At 34.5% G+C, this 17,442-nt stretch overlaps 1 protein-coding gene across 1 annotated transcript in view; it reads right to left on the bottom strand.

Annotated features, from left to right (window-relative positions):
• GRIK2 (glutamate receptor, ionotropic, kainate 2) overlaps nucleotides 1-17,442 on the bottom strand; it is a 208,889-nt gene that overhangs the window by 126,521 nt on the left and 64,926 nt on the right. Inside the window, exons 7-9 of the mRNA XM_010004187.1 lie at nucleotides 8,045-8,188; nucleotides 5,828-5,935; nucleotides 4,082-4,195 (exon numbers count right to left, since the gene is read on the bottom strand). Coding sequence (XP_010002489.1) covers nucleotides 4,082-4,195; nucleotides 5,828-5,935; nucleotides 8,045-8,188 — 366 coding nt within the window. The remainder of the gene's footprint in view (nucleotides 1-4,081; nucleotides 4,196-5,827; nucleotides 5,936-8,044; nucleotides 8,189-17,442) is intronic.

Genomic DNA, 17,442 nt, shown 5'->3' with positions numbered 1-17,442 from the left:
CAGCAGGAAATAAATATTACTGAATTATTAATATCTCACTATTTAGGTATTGCTTGAATCATTCCAGGACGATACAACAGTAATCGTGAGAAAATGCCTACACCAGATATCCTTCCTCAAAGTATACCAGAAAAAATAAAAATAGAAAAGATTACAAATCTGTAATTCTGTGCACAAGAGACAAGTGAGCCATCTTTATAAAGATAGAAGTGTAAGTGTTATTTTTATATACTAGTTTAAAATTTAGCCATTAAAACCTCATGCTTCAACTATTGTTCGGGTCTTAAAGAAAGGGAGAGAAATCATGTGGAAAGAAAAACTATATACCTAAAAAAATTAGAAAACTTTGGACTTAATTGATTTTATATCATCATATTTGGAAAAAAAAAAAAACAAAAAAAAAACAAAAACCAAAAAACAAAAGACAACATATCTATGGCATCAGATTTCTACCTATTTGAAAAAGCAGCATTTATAGATAAAATACAGTATAGGAATGTAATTTTTGGAACGGAATAAAAGTTTTTTGAAAATCTATTATAATTATTATTCCTTCTGCTAAAATATTTAAAGATATTGGGGGGTGCAAGTATAGTAAAAAAAAAAGTAGTTTCACATTTTAGAAGTGAAATAACAAAACACTACTAAGAGATTATCACAAAACTTTCACACATTTCTCCAAAAGATCAAACCTGACAACTGTGGGCTTTTCAGAGCTTTGATGTAAGAAGATGCAGAAATGCATATAAAAGCTATAAGGGAAAGAAAAGAAGCATCCATTTCAGCAGAACAGAAAAATGAACCTGTATGATAAAATGCACAGGTTGGTCTGCAATTCAGCGTAAATAAGCAAACACAACACCCATATATTTGTAAGCATTAAAATTGAATTGCAAAGTAATGGTAGAAAAATGTACAAGAATAAAAATATTTAGATACTTGTACCTAAAATCTAAAGGAAAAAAACAAAACTCAAACACACCAGAATTCTGATATGTGGCATAACAAATTCAATTTAGGGGAGCCAAATTATAGCAACCTTTACTAACATTGGTTTTCTTAGGTGTATATTATTCAGAATGTAGAATTCTAATTGTAGAAGAAATTCCGAAGTCCCAACAGAAATGGCACTAAAATATAATAAAGCAATAGTGTAAAAATATTGAATGTGTCCAAATCCATGGTTATAAATGATATGTTGGAGGACTGGGGGTGGTATTGGTACTGGTATTTGTGTTAGTATTATTTATCTCCTAAAATGGCCCCTATTTATCACTGCTCCACCTGATAAATTCACCTGGTAGTTTGGGCTTATATGGAACCAGGACTTGGAAACCAGACATGCATCTGCATTAAAACTACATACACATAGACTTCTGAGAAGTGATGAAGTCCAGTAAACCCTGAAGTCTTTTCATAATAGAACTACTGAATTTGTCATAATTGTCATAAACCAAGATGATGGCCAGCTATAACATTTATTATGCATAATTCAAGACAAAGAGGGTCACACAGATCCATTCTTAATTGCAGTAGATTAATTTATGAATTGTAGTTTATTTATTATTAATTTGCTTTTTAATATATGTTCATTTTCAGAAGACACAACCAGCACTGTTAAAGCAGGTATACTCACAGGTGTAAAGATCTTAATGATGACAATACAAAGGAGGAAAAAGATACCTTTCAGAATCTCAGAAGATAAAACTAAAAATAAAAGAAAGGCTGATATCTTTAATAGAAAAGTGTTAGAGCAAATTACAGAGAAAACTGAGCAAGATTTCACAGCTGGCAGAATACTATTGTAGAGAACTTTAAAAGTGAAAAATCAGCTCAGAAAAATCATGTGAACAGCTTAAATGAGAGATTTGCCTATTTTTAAAGCATCACTTTCTAGACTAATAGAAGGAGGGAAAAGAAAGGTGTGAAAAAGCTGAAGTATTTTATCTTGTTCCCTTGCATTTCTACAAAAGGAATATTCAGTAATATTCTTTCTGTCCAACAGAAATGTACTTATTAAGCACAAAAAGTTTGAGCTACAAAAGGAAGCTGGGACATGTGCTATCTGCTTCAGAACAATTTTCCGGTCTTTTCCTTATTTTATAATGTCTAAATAGCTGAAAAGAGTTATTGTATTTAACAAAGCTTTCACTGAACATCTGGAATACTGCATCCAGTTCTAGGGTCCCCAGTTCAAGAGAGACAGGGAGCTACTACAGAGAGTTCAGCAGAGGGCAAAAAGATATTTTGGGGATCAGAACGTCTTTCTGGTGAGGAAAGGCTGAGAGAGATGGGACTCTTCGGCCTGGAGAAGAGAAGGCTGAGGGGAGACCTTATTAATGCCTATAAGTATCTGAAGGCTGGGTGCAGGGAAGATGGAGCCAGACTCTTCTCAGTAGTTCCCAGTGACAGGATGAGGGGCAACAGACACATACTGGAACACAGGAAGTTTCATTTAAATATGAGTAAAATTTGTTTATGGTGAGGGTGACAAAGCACTGGGACAGGCTGTCCAGGGAGGTTGTGGAGTCCCCTTCTCTGGAGATTGTCAAGACCTGCCTGGATGCATTTCTGTGGAATGTGCTCTAGGCAATCCTGTTTTAGCAGGGGAGTTGGACTGGATGATCTTGAGAGGTCCCTTCTTTGACAATTCCATGATTCTGTGAATAGTAACTGAAGTATAAAAGGCAATTACAACTGAGCAACTCTTAACACCAGCTTAAAGTCCTCTTATTTATTTTATTTCTTATTTTATTTGGATACTTGTAGACTACAGATGCTAATAAAACACCACTAGCCAAGTTAATCCATAAGAGAAAGGGTATCCTTGATTAGAGAAAGCAGCTGCTATCATCAGGAATCATCTCAGGAATCTACTTCTGTGCATTTTACCAGTCCAAAATCAGTGATTACTGATAGTGCTGTTTACATTTGTACAGTTTACCTTTCTTGACACCAGTGTTTCAAACAAAATCATGCAAGTATCACTATATATGTCACAATATGACCCATGCAGGATATGAACTCAAACCTCATCAACAGATAGATGATAAAATGAAAATAAACCTCAAACATCATAAATTATTGTTTCTTGTGCAACATTGCAGGGATGGATCCTTGTCCCAGTATTGTTATCACTGATCTGGAATCAAGTATCCAGTGATTGCTGACTGAAATTATATGGTTATGTTACATAAAAAAGCTAGAAGAACACTGACATTTGTAATATGTATCTGTGAAAATTCATTTTAGTTTGAAATGTCAAAATATATGTTTGTAGGTAAAAGTTTCTTTTTAAATAATAAAAATGTTGGAAAGTGAATTTTTTTAATATATCTGAAAATTTATGACCATGTTGGCAACAAACCCAAAAGACACACTTCTGGAAAATTTTCATTTGTGCTGAAATTAGAAGTACTATTTCAAGATTCTACTGAGGAAAATAGTGAACATTCATTTTTACATAATTAAACATATGTAATTATGAGTAAAAAATATCTCAGTCACCACTGTCAGTTTATCAACAATGGTAATGAAAAAGAAGATATTTAAAATGTGTCTTCTGGTTTAGTTCAAATGATACCTCAAACGAATGCCTGTATCACTAAGCATTTCAACTTAACAATGAATTAATAATGATGATTCAAACAAATGTAAAATAATTTGTACTTTCTTTCAAGGCAATATGATAGTGGATTAGCAAATGAAAGCAATGGACTCTGCTGCCTAAAAATCATCAAACTAAGATAAAAGACATTTTTTAAAAGAAACATCATTTTTTGTCTCATATGGTGTTGAAATAAAAAGCTTTGGGAAAGAACCAAATATTTCAGTCAATAATTAGGAAAGTGAAATTAGTGATCAACAGACATAACTCAAAAATTGGGATAATTTACTTACAATTTAGACTAGAGTAAATATCCACAAATATCTTAATAACCAGAGTTTATTCATTGAATAGTATATTCTAAGTAGCTGTAACACATACACAGACTGTTTATTACTGTTGTAATTAGTATAGTATATTTAATTAGCTTTCCCATATAACTGTGTTTCTAGAAATGCAAATATAATGGCTTACCAAGATGGTGGTAACAATTAAAGAGCGATTGGACAGAGAATCTGTGATGTTTGCTGGTTTTCCTTTCTGATTCTCTGTCATGTTAAGGCCACTCAATGGATCCCAAGTTCCAACCTATGAAGCAGTAACACGAAAATTCCTAAAGAAAGGCCATCATCTTACTTCATCAATTTTGAAACATTAATTCATTAAATAATCTATTTTATTGAAGTTCAAGTTCATAATTCAAATTTAACATAGCAAAAGCTAACATGTTGCTAATTAAAATGCATCCTCTCCTATTTTTCTGTATAGCCACAGCCACAGGGATGTGAGTAATTATCAGTGGTTAGAATCAGCTCTCTAGACTTATAAGAACTATCAAAAGCATTACTTTATAGATAAAATTCTGTTTTGAGAAATTATTTTGTTATTTTTAATCAATTATTTTAAATTTTAATTAGTTTATTGAACTTGTATTTTAGTTTTGTGAATCAAAAAAATCAAAGAAATTGAATGAAACTAACACATTCCAAATAAGATATTCTTTTTATTTTCTTTATGAATGAGCTAGAACTCAACACCTTAAGACACAGATTCTGATACACTGCTGATTTATATAGCTCCCAAATCACACAAATATATTCTCAAAGCTGTTACTTCTAGAGAAAATTGTGCATAAACAGTGCAGAATATTGATTCTTCTCTATTTGCCCTCTATATCCCTTCATGGAATGCTTCATAGGAAGACTCTTTATTATATTTTTGAAAAATGTCACTACTTATGCAAATATTTAATTAATATTCCAAAACTTATATAGAAAGGGGGGAAGGTCTGGATAAATATGTTGTTTAGGCTAGCTTCTCCACTCAATGATTTATATTAAAAAAAGAAATGCAAGCATAGTGCCTTTCCTTCGTTTCTCTTTTTTTTATGACCACAATATTACCTTGGGCCAATAGTTGATAAAGCTTTATCTGAAGATGAAGAAAAACACAGTGCATACAAAACACTGAACATAACAGATAAATACAAACTAAAAGGCAAATGTAAATTGCAAATTTTTTTGTCTGCTGATCACAACAGTGTGAGATGCTGCAGCTTCCTGCATTGCCTCTCCATGGCAGGGTGGCTGAAGAAGAGTAGGAAGATGATCTGATTTCAAATCATCAAGGTTTCATGTAGGTAGGCGAAATATCTGTATGTGCTCTCTAAGGCCTGTAGTTCAAATATAGACAATATTAGGCTACACAGAAAGTTCTCAATCCTTTGGTCTTTCACTCCATCTCTGCACAAGAAAAATTCATGTCAGAAGATAGACAAACCTATCTGGCTACTTATTCTTAATTTTTTGGTGTCACAGATAGAAACTTTGTACTCCAAGAAAGTCAAAGTTCTCCCTTAAAACACAAAATTGCCAAAATAAAGCTGTTTTATTTCATTGATTGGGGTTATTCTTCCTGTATTATTAAGATGTAAACAAAATACACCTACACATACCCACAGGTTCATCCAGAGTCCTGCTCTTCCCTACTCCTCTCAAATATAAGAATGTGGCAAGAAACACACTGTTAAAAGACAATGAACTTTCAAATATCAAGATAACAGCTTTTAATAGAAGACTTTGAAACCAACTATCAAGTTGAGGCCAGGTATATTGTTTTACATAACACATGAAATGTTATAGAAATTGCTACTGTTTTTAGAAGGCAATTTTTTTATTTTATTTTTTTTCCCATCACTTTGGAGGTAAACATCTTACACACCTTTTCAAGACCTTCTTCCTTAAGGCTGATAACATCTAAATCAAAATCTGTCCTTAAGCCGTTGGTTTTGTTGAAAGTTATCCTGCCTGTGAGGCCTTCCCAGTGAGCCTGTGGAGAAAGACAAATAAATAATTAGCTCTTCCTTTTTTTCCTCAAAATAAAAATTGACTTCTGACAAAATGGAAATACTGATTATTCATTAGATCTATATAATTTACCTTATGGATGATGTTAAAAAATAACACCCTTGCATTTCCTTTTTTCCAATTAAATTAACCTTCTTTCAGCCTTCACAGAAAAAAATGTAAATAACTTTCCATATTAGCCAACAGACTTTTCTTACTAACTGAAATAAAAAGTTGTTTTGTTTTAAATTTTCCATCATTTATGCATGTATTTTCCTTCTGCTTCCTCACATGCTTATTCCCACCTCGTCTACCCCAAGCCTCAAGCTTTTTCATTAATACTGGATTTCATTTTTTCTTCAGGAAATTTCATTCAAATAAAATTTCATTCAAATAAAATTTCATTCAAATTTCATTCAAATATTTTTGTAAGATGCCAGGTCTCTTGAAACCACTCTGAGAAAGTGAAAACTGAGGTCACTGAGCCAGTCTTCCAGAGCTGATTCTTTACTTTTAATAAAGTGAAATATCCTCATCTTTTAATATCTTAAAGTCTACCTAATTCTAAAACTATACAAAGTAGAGAGGGGAATGTGGAAAAAAATTTATCATCCTAAAATGAACCAATATTAAAAAAAGAATTATATTCCACTACAAATAGTTCTCTTTATCATAGAATTTTGCATATATGCCAACAACACCAAACTGTGTGATGAGATCAACACACTGGAAGGAAGGGATGCCATCCAGAGAGAACCTTGGCAGGCTTGAGAAGTGGGCTTCTGCAAACCACATGAAGTTCAACAAGGCCAAGTGCAAGGTCCTGCACCTGGGTTGGGGCAATCCCAAGCACAAATAAAAGTTGAGTGGAGAATGGATTGAAAAAGGTCCAGATGAGAAGGACTTGGGTGTGATGGTGGACGAGAAGCTGGCATGAACCAGCAATGTGCTTACAGCCCAGAAAACCAACCATGTCCTGGGCTGCAGCAAAAGAAGCATGGCCAGCAGGGCCAGGGAGGTGATTCTCCCCCTTTACTCAGCAATCATGAGACCCCACATAGAGTACTATGTCCTTTTCTGGAGCTCCCAACATAAGAAGGACATGGAGCTTCTGGAGAAAGGACCACAAATATGATCTGAGGGCTGGAGTACCTCTCCTGTGAGGACAGGCTGGGGGAGTTGGTGTTGTTCAGCCTGGGGAAGAGAAGGCTCTGGGGGGCCTCATAGTAGCCTTCTGGAATCTGAAGGGGAAAGCTGGGAAGGGACTTTTATCCAGGGTGTGTATTGAGAGGACAAGAGGTAATGAATCAAAACTAGAAAAGGGGAGATATTAGGAAGAAATTATTTAGTGTGAGGATGGTGAGACGCTCACCCAGGCTGCCCAGGGGAGTTGTGGAAACTCCATCCCTGGAATTGTTCAAGGCCAAGTTGAATGGGACTCTGAGCAACCTGGTCTAGTGGGAGGTGTCCTTGCCTGTGCAGAGGGTTGGAAGTAGATGATCTTTAAGATCCCTTCCAACTCAAACCATTTTATGATTCTATGATACTTAGTGTATAAACAGCTGACTAAGAGACAAAGGCCACATATATTAATTTGCTTTAGGGAAAAAAACAAACCAAACTAAAACAACGAAAAAAACACCACAAAACAAACAAACCCCAAGAAACAAACAAACAAAAGTAAAAACCACCACAAGAAAACCTAACCAGGGAGCAAACTTCATTCTTGCCCCCTTTGAGCTCATGTCAGCATTTAGTTGCTGAATTTGTCATCATCAGTCTATGGTTTGGGGTTTCAGGCATTTGGGATTTTATGCCACAAATATCAAACACACCCCCCACCAACTACCTGCAAGCAAGTTCTATTTATAATGCCCTTCCTTCACCCTTTTACGTTCCTTTGTTCCAACTAACACCTCAGGAAAACTCAATCTCAAAAAAAATACTGCCTTCCCTGCTAAACTCTTCCCACATAACAAGCTGAGAAATTCCCATCTACCTAAAGAAAAAAGACATAATTCAAGAAGAGTTGCAGCAAAAGAAAATGGGAATTGGGACAGTAATGAAGCAGGGCACTTAATTAGTGACTTACCTCTTTGATGAGGCTCATAAAGCGGGTCCCAAAGCGCCACGGTTTGTGGCGGTTACACTGGAGCGAACTGACCGTCATCTGTGGGAACTGCTGGACAGCCACGGACACCACATGAACTGCATCATACATTAGTGCTGCATCCGTCTGAAATTAGAATGAAATCAGAACCATGAACACAAAACAAAAGCATGTTTCGGACCAGCAGGGAGAGAAGGAAACAAAAAATTATCTCTACTTATTATGTTAAAGCAGGGAAATGAGCGGATGGCTGTGCAGCACTGTAAAATGTGGCCTTGTCGCCGAGTCCTACGTAAGATGTGCCAGGACCTTCAGGCTCAGCATTTCTCTTTTAAATGCTGAAATAAGGGCTCAAATATCAATTGTTAGGACCATAAGAGAACACTGGTAACTCTGATGACTTATCCTACTTCAATAATGCAGTGCGTTAGGAGGCCATACAAATCACAGTATACATGTTTGACAGAGTCAGTTATTTCCACTTGTGAGGTGACAGAGAAAAAAAAGAATTAGCAAGGAAGCAAAACCTTTACCTAGGAAGGAAAGTTCATATGCTAAGTAAATAATGTTATTTTGTTTTGAAATTTCAGAGTAGATGCAGTCCCAAAGGTACTCAGCTGCTTCATTAATAAATTTTTCTGGTTATCAGTTTAAATCCCTAAGACAGACCTAACCAGTATCTCCTATAAATCAGAGGCAAATTAGAATCGTATTACAATGCACATTTATTTTGATGGTTTTCATGTCCTGTCTTAAATAAAGAAGCTGCTTAGGCCTGGTTTGTGCTCACTAATGTTGTGTTAACAAAGGACAGACATAGGCTTTCAGTATACACTGCCATGATCTACAAGAAAAACCTCTCTCTCCTGCTCTATTTGATAAACAGGGGCAAACCATGGAACCAAAAGCGAGAGAGGAACTTAGATTCAGTTGGTGGCAATGACTACTATGCCATCTGCTCAGCATACCTTGGAGAAAAAGGACTTATTTCCCTTTCTCATTCACATAATTAGTGAGCTGTGAAATTAGTTCTTTAATGGATAGGGAACCTGGAGATTATTGCACTTGTCACAATACAATACAATGCAATACAAAATGAGCTTATATAGTGCCTTTCATGCAAATGCATCCCAAGGCTCTTTACAATAAAACTAAACATAAAAATGCAAAAATGCTCTATCATTATAGTCCATAAGCTGCTGTTAAAGGGAAAATATACTTTTACATTTAAATGGCTCTCCCAATGAGAGACTTCAAAATTCAAACAGAAATAAATCCTAATTTTAAAATAGCCAGTGTAATAGGTTCCAATGATCCCAGACGCCAAGGAGATTATGCAGGAGCTTCAAATCAGTCAGAAAATATTTTTGCTGCCAAATTGTTCATTATCTTCAAGGCATTAAATTGCTTTTAGGGCAAGCTGATATTTGACAAGGAGGCACTGAAACACCAAAAAGTTGGAATGACATGCTGAGTAAGCGTCATACAAAGCTTAATATTCTAGAAGCAATACTTGGCAGTAGTTGGAGCCTAGACAAGAGTTTTTAAAATAAACTATAGTAGTACAACATATTAATCTGGCTCAGAAGTGCAAACTTTTTCCTTTTTTTTTTTTTTCTTTTAAAATCAGCTTAATTTCTAAAACTGTAGTTCTTGCACCAATGAAGGATAATTGAAATTGCTGTGAAATTTTAGCAAAAGCAGCCCATTAAGGCAAAAAGTTCAAAAACAGCATTAACTGATTAAATAGATGTAAATTTGGACACAGAACTAGTAAGACACATCAGAAGATATCAAATGGACATTGTGTCAGATGCAGAGTATTAATGTGGCTTTTTCACAAACTCTGTAAGCCACTGAGCTGGAAATCTGTAGGATGACAAGACAACCAACTGCAGTGGAAGCACTTTAAAAGCTATTAGTTTTAGAAGTCATTCAAATTCTGATAATATTCTTCATATTTGACTGATGAATATCACTTCACTGGAAGTAAATCTAAATCAGAATGTACTTCTTTTTTAAATGCACACAACATAAAATAATCACTGGCTGAAAGTTGAGTACTCTATTTGATTTTTAGATGGTACAAGATAAATCCCTTACTTACATGGGAAGAGATTCCACAACTCACTCTGTATAGGCAGATTAAAGCTTAATGTAGAGGTAAATGTCTATACTGAATAAAGACAGATAGAACCACACACTCAAGAATATATTGGTTTAGTGAGTCAATACATTGCACTCAGCTCACTGGCTGCAACCATTGATTTTACTATGAGAGAAATAAAAAGCACAGAACTCAGGAAAAGATATAAAGTATATACTTGAATTTACAGCCTGGGCTCTCCTCTTGCTTGGTCACTTTGCCTTTCCTCTGAGAGACAGTAGGAATTGATAGCTGTTGGCCTTGCTCTCCACCCTCATTCATTAAGCTTGCTAACCTTTATGCCTTGCTGCCCTTTGTCCATACCACTTTCTCTTCCTTAAATCACACTTTCAGAATTGTGATTTGTGGTACAGGATCTACTGCAGGTTTCAGTAAGAGACTGTCTGGACACCAGAGAGGAAATGTCCCTAGTGATTTTTTTAGGATTCTTTATTGCATCTAAATAGAGACTAGCAATCTGAAAGGAAGAAGAGGTAGAAACTTCAGGAGAAGCAATGGTTCTTGAATTTCAGATAGAAACCTGCTATAATGCTTCCATTCACAGAAGCACACATAATACAAGGAAACAATCTTATTGAAAAATCTGATTAGTGCTGCTTTCATTAACTTGTATAAACTTTTTAAGAATTCTGCTGTATGTCACAAATATATCTTGATACAGTTTCTGAACTATGGGTTGTAGGTTGTTTGATGGTTGTTTTTTTTTCACAATCCCACTTAGCATTCATTGTTACTTCCTTGGATTCAGATAACCTCAACTAAGACACTGCTTATCATATGTTATTTGTATGTCTACAGCTACAAAAGAAAAAATTACTTTAACTACAGAAGCTACAAAAAATGTTCATCAGATTGAAATAGAATGAGATTGAGTTAGGTGATTAAGATGTCAAGAGACAGATGTCTGTGACCACAAGTCTGTTTTTCAATTGACTGTCAAGCAACAAGAAGGCTTTTAGCACTCAGAGGTAACAGATTAATCAGAGACATGATTTCAGTCACAGTATAACTCAAATAGGGAGAAAATACCAATCTGTGTTTGATTTTTATCCCAAACTTGGATACTACAGGTTTATTCTCAATACTATTCTGTCATTCCTTTATCTCTTGTCATATTGTGGGTATTGTGTTTGCCTCTATTTTTTTTACATTAGTTACTGTATAATCACTTCTCAGTCTTGGTAAATTACTCACTAAATACTCTAACAAATTGTATGTAAGTACCCCAGTCTCACTGTGAGAGGGTTCTGGTGGAGCTGAACTCAGTATAGAGGAGGTAGAAAAACAGTCCTCTCTATTATTAAAGAAAGAGTCTAATGTAACTCACGAGGCCTTCTCAGAGTAAAAGGTGGTCTTTCTCATCACCAACCACTCCTGAAGATGTCTAAGTCTTTTGATTAGCTCTAGTCAGTGAGCATTGATTTTTGCCAAAAGCTTGCTTGTCCTGATTAATTAGTATTGTAGAGACAGCTCAAGTTCTGGGGCCTTGGAGGTGGAGCAGAAAGTTGGCAGGAGAGTATTTTGTTGCTGGTTTCTAACCTATTTGGGCAAAGCTGATGCAGAAGAAACCCACTATAGCCTGGGTCTCAGCCAAGAAGAAATCTTCCCCACCTAATGGAAATGAAAAACTGCTTCCGTGCCAAGTTTTTCTGCCCTTCTTATGACATAAAAAATGCATGATTTTCGGTGACCTTCAGTAAGGCTGATAGGTTAGATGAGAATCAGCTGAAAATCCTGAAACCACATGGGCTGTTTATGCACTACAGCTGTAACCTGAGATCTGGGTCTGTATCTTAAGACCTTCCAAAAAAGTGAGAGGACGGGCTCACACTTATATCCAGCTAAATCCAAGCAAGGTTACCAGAACAGAGGTATCATGATCTTCACAACCATCTTCAGGCTTGCATGACATAAGAGTTCATTGATGCTATTTGACATCTGATTCAATAAGGTGCTAATTACTTTTGGAATACATGTGCCTTATTAACTAATAACAGTTAAAAAATAGTGCAGATTCCACATTTAGTGACATCCAATCATGACTTATGTGTGCATCTTATTTCAATGGCAATGTTTTTGTCTGACATTTCCATTTCCTTCCATCAAACTATATGAGGATTTCCTGTACCTATAAACCACTCCTCTCTGATTCATCTCTCTGTGTTCCAGAAATTGCAAAATATGTGCTTTTTTTTTTTTTTTTTTTAGTAAACATTAATTTTAGCATACAATCAAGCTTAATATTAAGATGAAGGATTGCTAAACTAATTCTGTTTCCTCATGGGCTATATCAGAAATAGTACACTTCTCAAGGAAAAAAAAAAAAAAGTTTCAGCTTTTATTATCATAAATTATAGTCCTCTATAATCTACAATTAAAGAAAAAAGTTACTTAGACATGATCTGAAAGTACTTTCAATTACTAAAATACAGATGATTAAAAACAGCTTGGAAGCAGGAAAAGACCCTGAGGTTTTCAATAAAAATTTAAATTAAACTAATGTGATTGTTTTTCACCTTAATTAAAATTATTACTAATAAAAGTCTGTGAGGAAATATGGTCTTCTATTTAAAAGGTGCTCTGTGAAGCACTTGAAAACACCAAGAAATTTTCTATGTTGAATGACATATGAAATAAGTCAATGGAAAAGAGAAGCTTAAAAAATTTATTTTTTACTGTTTAGTATGTGATTCAATGTGGAGTTATTTGAAATACTAGTAGTTCATTTTCCCTAGATCAGATTATTGTACTTACAAAATCTGTGATATACAAGATCTCATAGTAGCCCTCTTTCCTCAGACAATTTTTTTCAGTGACTGTGAAGAACTGTTTCCTCAGAAAGGGAGACAAAGAAGAGGACCAAACAAAAGGGTTGGTGTTGTTTTTTAAAAAAATATTTTTTGTTAGCTAAATTAATTATCTCACTAACAAGATTATCTTAATGAGGATTAGACTCCTTAACAATTTGCAATATGTTTTTGTGGTAAGTGTAAGATATTAAAGATGACCTCCTTGCATGTATGATACACACTTGTTTACAGTGATCCGTATTTTGTGTTTGAACTTGACTTTATTAATTCAAGTCATGTCAATTAAAACAAATTAATGTCCCTTTAACTCTGAATGAAAGAAGGGAAAGGAAGGGGTTAATGAGGATTAGACTCCTTAACAATTTGCAAGGGAAAGGAAGGGGTAAAAAAAATGAAAGCTTTGATGTGTGTCAAATGAGAAATATAACTTCAAAACTTGTCTCAGAATTAAATTCAGATACAACTCTTCTATAATGTAACTTGTGTATCGCTAAAGAGCCTAAGAAGACTGGATTTTCCACAATCAAAAGTTGAAATATTTGATGTAGAAAAGGTGGTTTCAGAATTTATTTTTTCATCCAAGACAAATGAGAAAGAAAAAACAATAGTGTCATACTGTGTATCTCAGTTGACAAGCCACGTCCTATCACAAGCTAGAGATCTGAATCTATCCTTGCCATTCACTACAGTCATTAGTATCACATTACAAATACATTATAAATTAGATATATCTAGATTTTTATGCAAAGACCAATATTTTGCTAAAATCCTTAAAAAAACTCAAACAAACCCACAAACAAAAAACCCCCCACAAAGCTGAAATAAAAATAAGATTGAAACATGTTCTGATTATCTAGTCAAGTCTGCATTAAACTGATTTGTCTCACTAAAATATTCAAGGGAGAACACTGGATAGTTCACTTGAAATACTGCATCACACGAGTCAAACTTTTTCCATTGATTAGTAAACTATACATCTACTTATCTACTTTTTAGTCCTTATGCTATATTTACCTGCATATTTCCTGTACATTAAGCAGAATAGCTTACATTTTTTATATGCAGATCATTGTTCTCTTCAAGATTATTTCTGTCCTCCTATCTGTAGTCGGTCAAATTGTTCCTTTGTGAAACAAGACTAACTACATTTAAAAGGCCAATCTGTTCAGAGGTTTTTGCCTAGTGTCTGATGGTCACTAATGTATTTTAAATATTTTGTGCATTAATTAAATTGAAGCTTAAATTCTTTCCAAGTGTGACTCCCCTAGCTGCATAAAAAATGACATGAAACTCAATGCAAGCACTCACAAATTTATATCTGCATTTGTTTCCTAGGTGACCATGACAAAAGTATCCAGATAAATGCATGAAAGTGAAAGAATACTTTACACTTCTTTTAAACAAAGTCCTTGAAAATGTGTGAACATGTTAAAAGCAATTCATATGGAGCTCATAATACATTCTGAAACTTATTTCATCTTATAATGTCATTTGCTACTGACTGAATTTCCATTAGCAACACAGCCATCTCTGACCATAACATCTTTGTCTCCTAGTTCAGACTGATTGTAGTCACTGGTTTAACAAAGTCTTAACATGCAATTTTTCATCCTGCTCTGAGCTTTTATTTATGGTACTGTCTTTGTGAGAGCTCAGAACATAATGAGAAATTTACCTTCCCATTTGGCAAAAGGAGTGTAAGTACACAAGGCAGGGACAGAATTTTCCATTGGCCCTTACAAATTGTATTTTATTTCTTACACAACAGTAATGCCTTGGATAGAACACTAGATGCAAATTCAGGTTGTTGGGATTGTTGGGTTTGTTCAACTCCAAAATATATCCAGATTGTTTCTAGTCAGAAGGACAGAGATGACATAGCACAATTAGGAAGGGTAAGAACAAGCAGCCCTGTTTCTTTGATCTAGCAGCCTGAGCAAGCAGTGGATACTGGAGGTAGAATGAACAGGACAACCTAGTCAAATCTCCTCCCCTCCCCAGTATAACCTTTTTATGGAGAAAAATATTATTTACAATGCACTGCACAATAAGGATTTAAAGCTCTATGTTTATTCATTCTAAATCTCAAAAGTGTTCCAAAATTAATGTCTCAGATGAAACTGTGTTGGTTTTTTTTAATACAGTTTTGCATCTCAGTAAATCATGTGATGTCTTACATTATGCTGGAAAAAAAGGACAGAAGGGTAAATCATGTCATGCCATACTAATTTTACAACCACAAAGTCATTGTCATTGCAATTGTCCTCACTCAAAAGTAAATAATAAGCATCTCCTATTTATTATTTTTTTAATATTTTTTTTAAAAAATTCTATACAGTTATGAACATACAGCTTGATGAAACACTTAATGAGTGTTCCATCAAGGACAATTAGGGAACAAAAAAAGCATTTATCAATCCAAAATATGACAAATCTAGCCAAGTACACCAGATTTTCTCTTGGGTATCCCATGTTACTAAGAGATGTGCACCCCATAGAAACTCATATTACAGTTTGAACACAGCCTGAGCAGCCTAATGTAAGAAAAACCCCTTTAGAAACTCATAGTAAAAACATTAGTGTAACATTGAGTAAGACAGACTCTGAGCAGTGCCTTCAAGGAGTTTGTCATACAAGGCTACAGAAATAAAGGTATTGGAAGAAATCAACTTTTTAAAAATACTTTTTTTGACAGTTAAATGATATGTTAAGTCAGCACACTATGTCACAGGGTTATAACCCCTGTTTGGAAAAATAAAGCAGACCTGGAAATCCTCTAACTGGCAGAAGTATTTGAAAGGAGACTGAAAGAACATAATTTCTGCAGCCTATGACAATATAGACTGAGAACAACCACAGAGGGAAACAAACCAGGGAAGAAAGAATGCTAAAGAGCACAGAAAAACAAACATGGATGCAAAAATGACAAAATTTAAAAAAAAATTATTAAGAGTAATTTTATCTTACAGACAGATAAAGGCTTAAGATGTATTACATTTTAAAATCTTTCAGGATCATTAGAAGAACAGCTGCACAAGACCAGCAACAGAAGATATTTCAGGAAGATGATGCCTGACAAATGCAGTAACATGGACAAAAATTCCAGAAACTCAATATACTACTGCTACTCACAGAAAGCTCTCCTACTCAAGGCAATTATAATGAGTGAATGAAGCTAACAAGAAATGGCCTGAAAATCTAGTTCCTCCCCTCCTCAGATAATAAAACCTATTGCCCCTGAAATCGTTTCACTTAATTCTTACTTGCTAACACATCCCACAAAACCATTTTGCTGAGTGAGATTTAATAAATCTTACAGCCTGAGATTAAATTTTACTGGTTTATGAACTGTTAAATTGCATTGTATGCTTATTGAAGCTGGTGTTTTCTTACTTCTTGACACATTCCCACTGCTACCCTGGTGTACCATTAAGCAAACAGTAGAGGTTTTCTTCCAACCTCAAAAATGCATTGCAACAGAGAACAAGATATGAGTATCAGCAAGCTATAAACAGTGTTCATCTAACTTTTTCAAAGTTCAAATAACTTGTTAGCAGAAACCTTTTTTCAAAGTGTAGTCATATTCCAGCTGCATAATCATCACATTAAGGCATAGCTGCTTAGATTTTCTTTTAAAATTTAGTTGCCTAGTGAATGTTAAACACTGTGGTTTTGTATGGATATGTGGATGTGATTTTAGGTAGAGATAAAACAGATGCAATTTTTTTTCCCCATTAAAAAAAAAAATCATCTAACATCCAAACACAGCAAAATTATTTATGTCTTGTATCATTGAAAAAGGCATGAAGATTAACAATTTATTTAAAAAAAAAAAAAAAAAATCTATAAAAAGTAGAATCGTCCAGGTAATTTAGTTGTTTTAAAGTAAAATATTTTTCTTACACAGAAATAAAAAAAGGAAAAAAATAAGGAAAAAAAAAGAAATAAAAAAATTTCCTCTTTACCTTCAATGCAACAAAGTTTGCTGCCCAGTTCTCAGAGAAATGATAAAGTGGAACATGAAGAAGTTATGAATTTTGAGAAAATTCAAGAAAATGGAAGAAGAGGAAAAGCACATCAAAGGACAGTGATGCTGTTGTCAAGTTTCTTGTAATTACATCGTCATTGAACCAGAAAGAACATGCATTTTTTCTATTGACAGAATAAAAATACACCTCCCAGTGAAAAAATTTGAGGTCATAAAACCTTTTTCATCTCAGAAAACTATCTCAGATAATCATGTAATTTGACTGAATACTTAGGGTGTTAAAAATGCCTGAGTATCTGAAAATGAGTGGCTGGTAGCCAATTCTTACAGCTTGATTCTAACTTATTGAAGGTGAAATTTTCAGACAACTTGAAATTTTTCCAACAATTAACACAAGAGATGTAGCTTTAATGCA

This window comes from Chaetura pelagica, unplaced genomic scaffold (genome assembly GCF_000747805.2).
Source record: "Chaetura pelagica isolate M959 unplaced genomic scaffold, ChaPel_1.0 scaffold258, whole genome shotgun sequence".
NCBI lineage: Eukaryota > Metazoa > Chordata > Aves > Apodiformes > Apodidae > Chaetura > Chaetura pelagica.
This window is presented reverse-complemented; position numbering and strand designations above follow the sequence as displayed.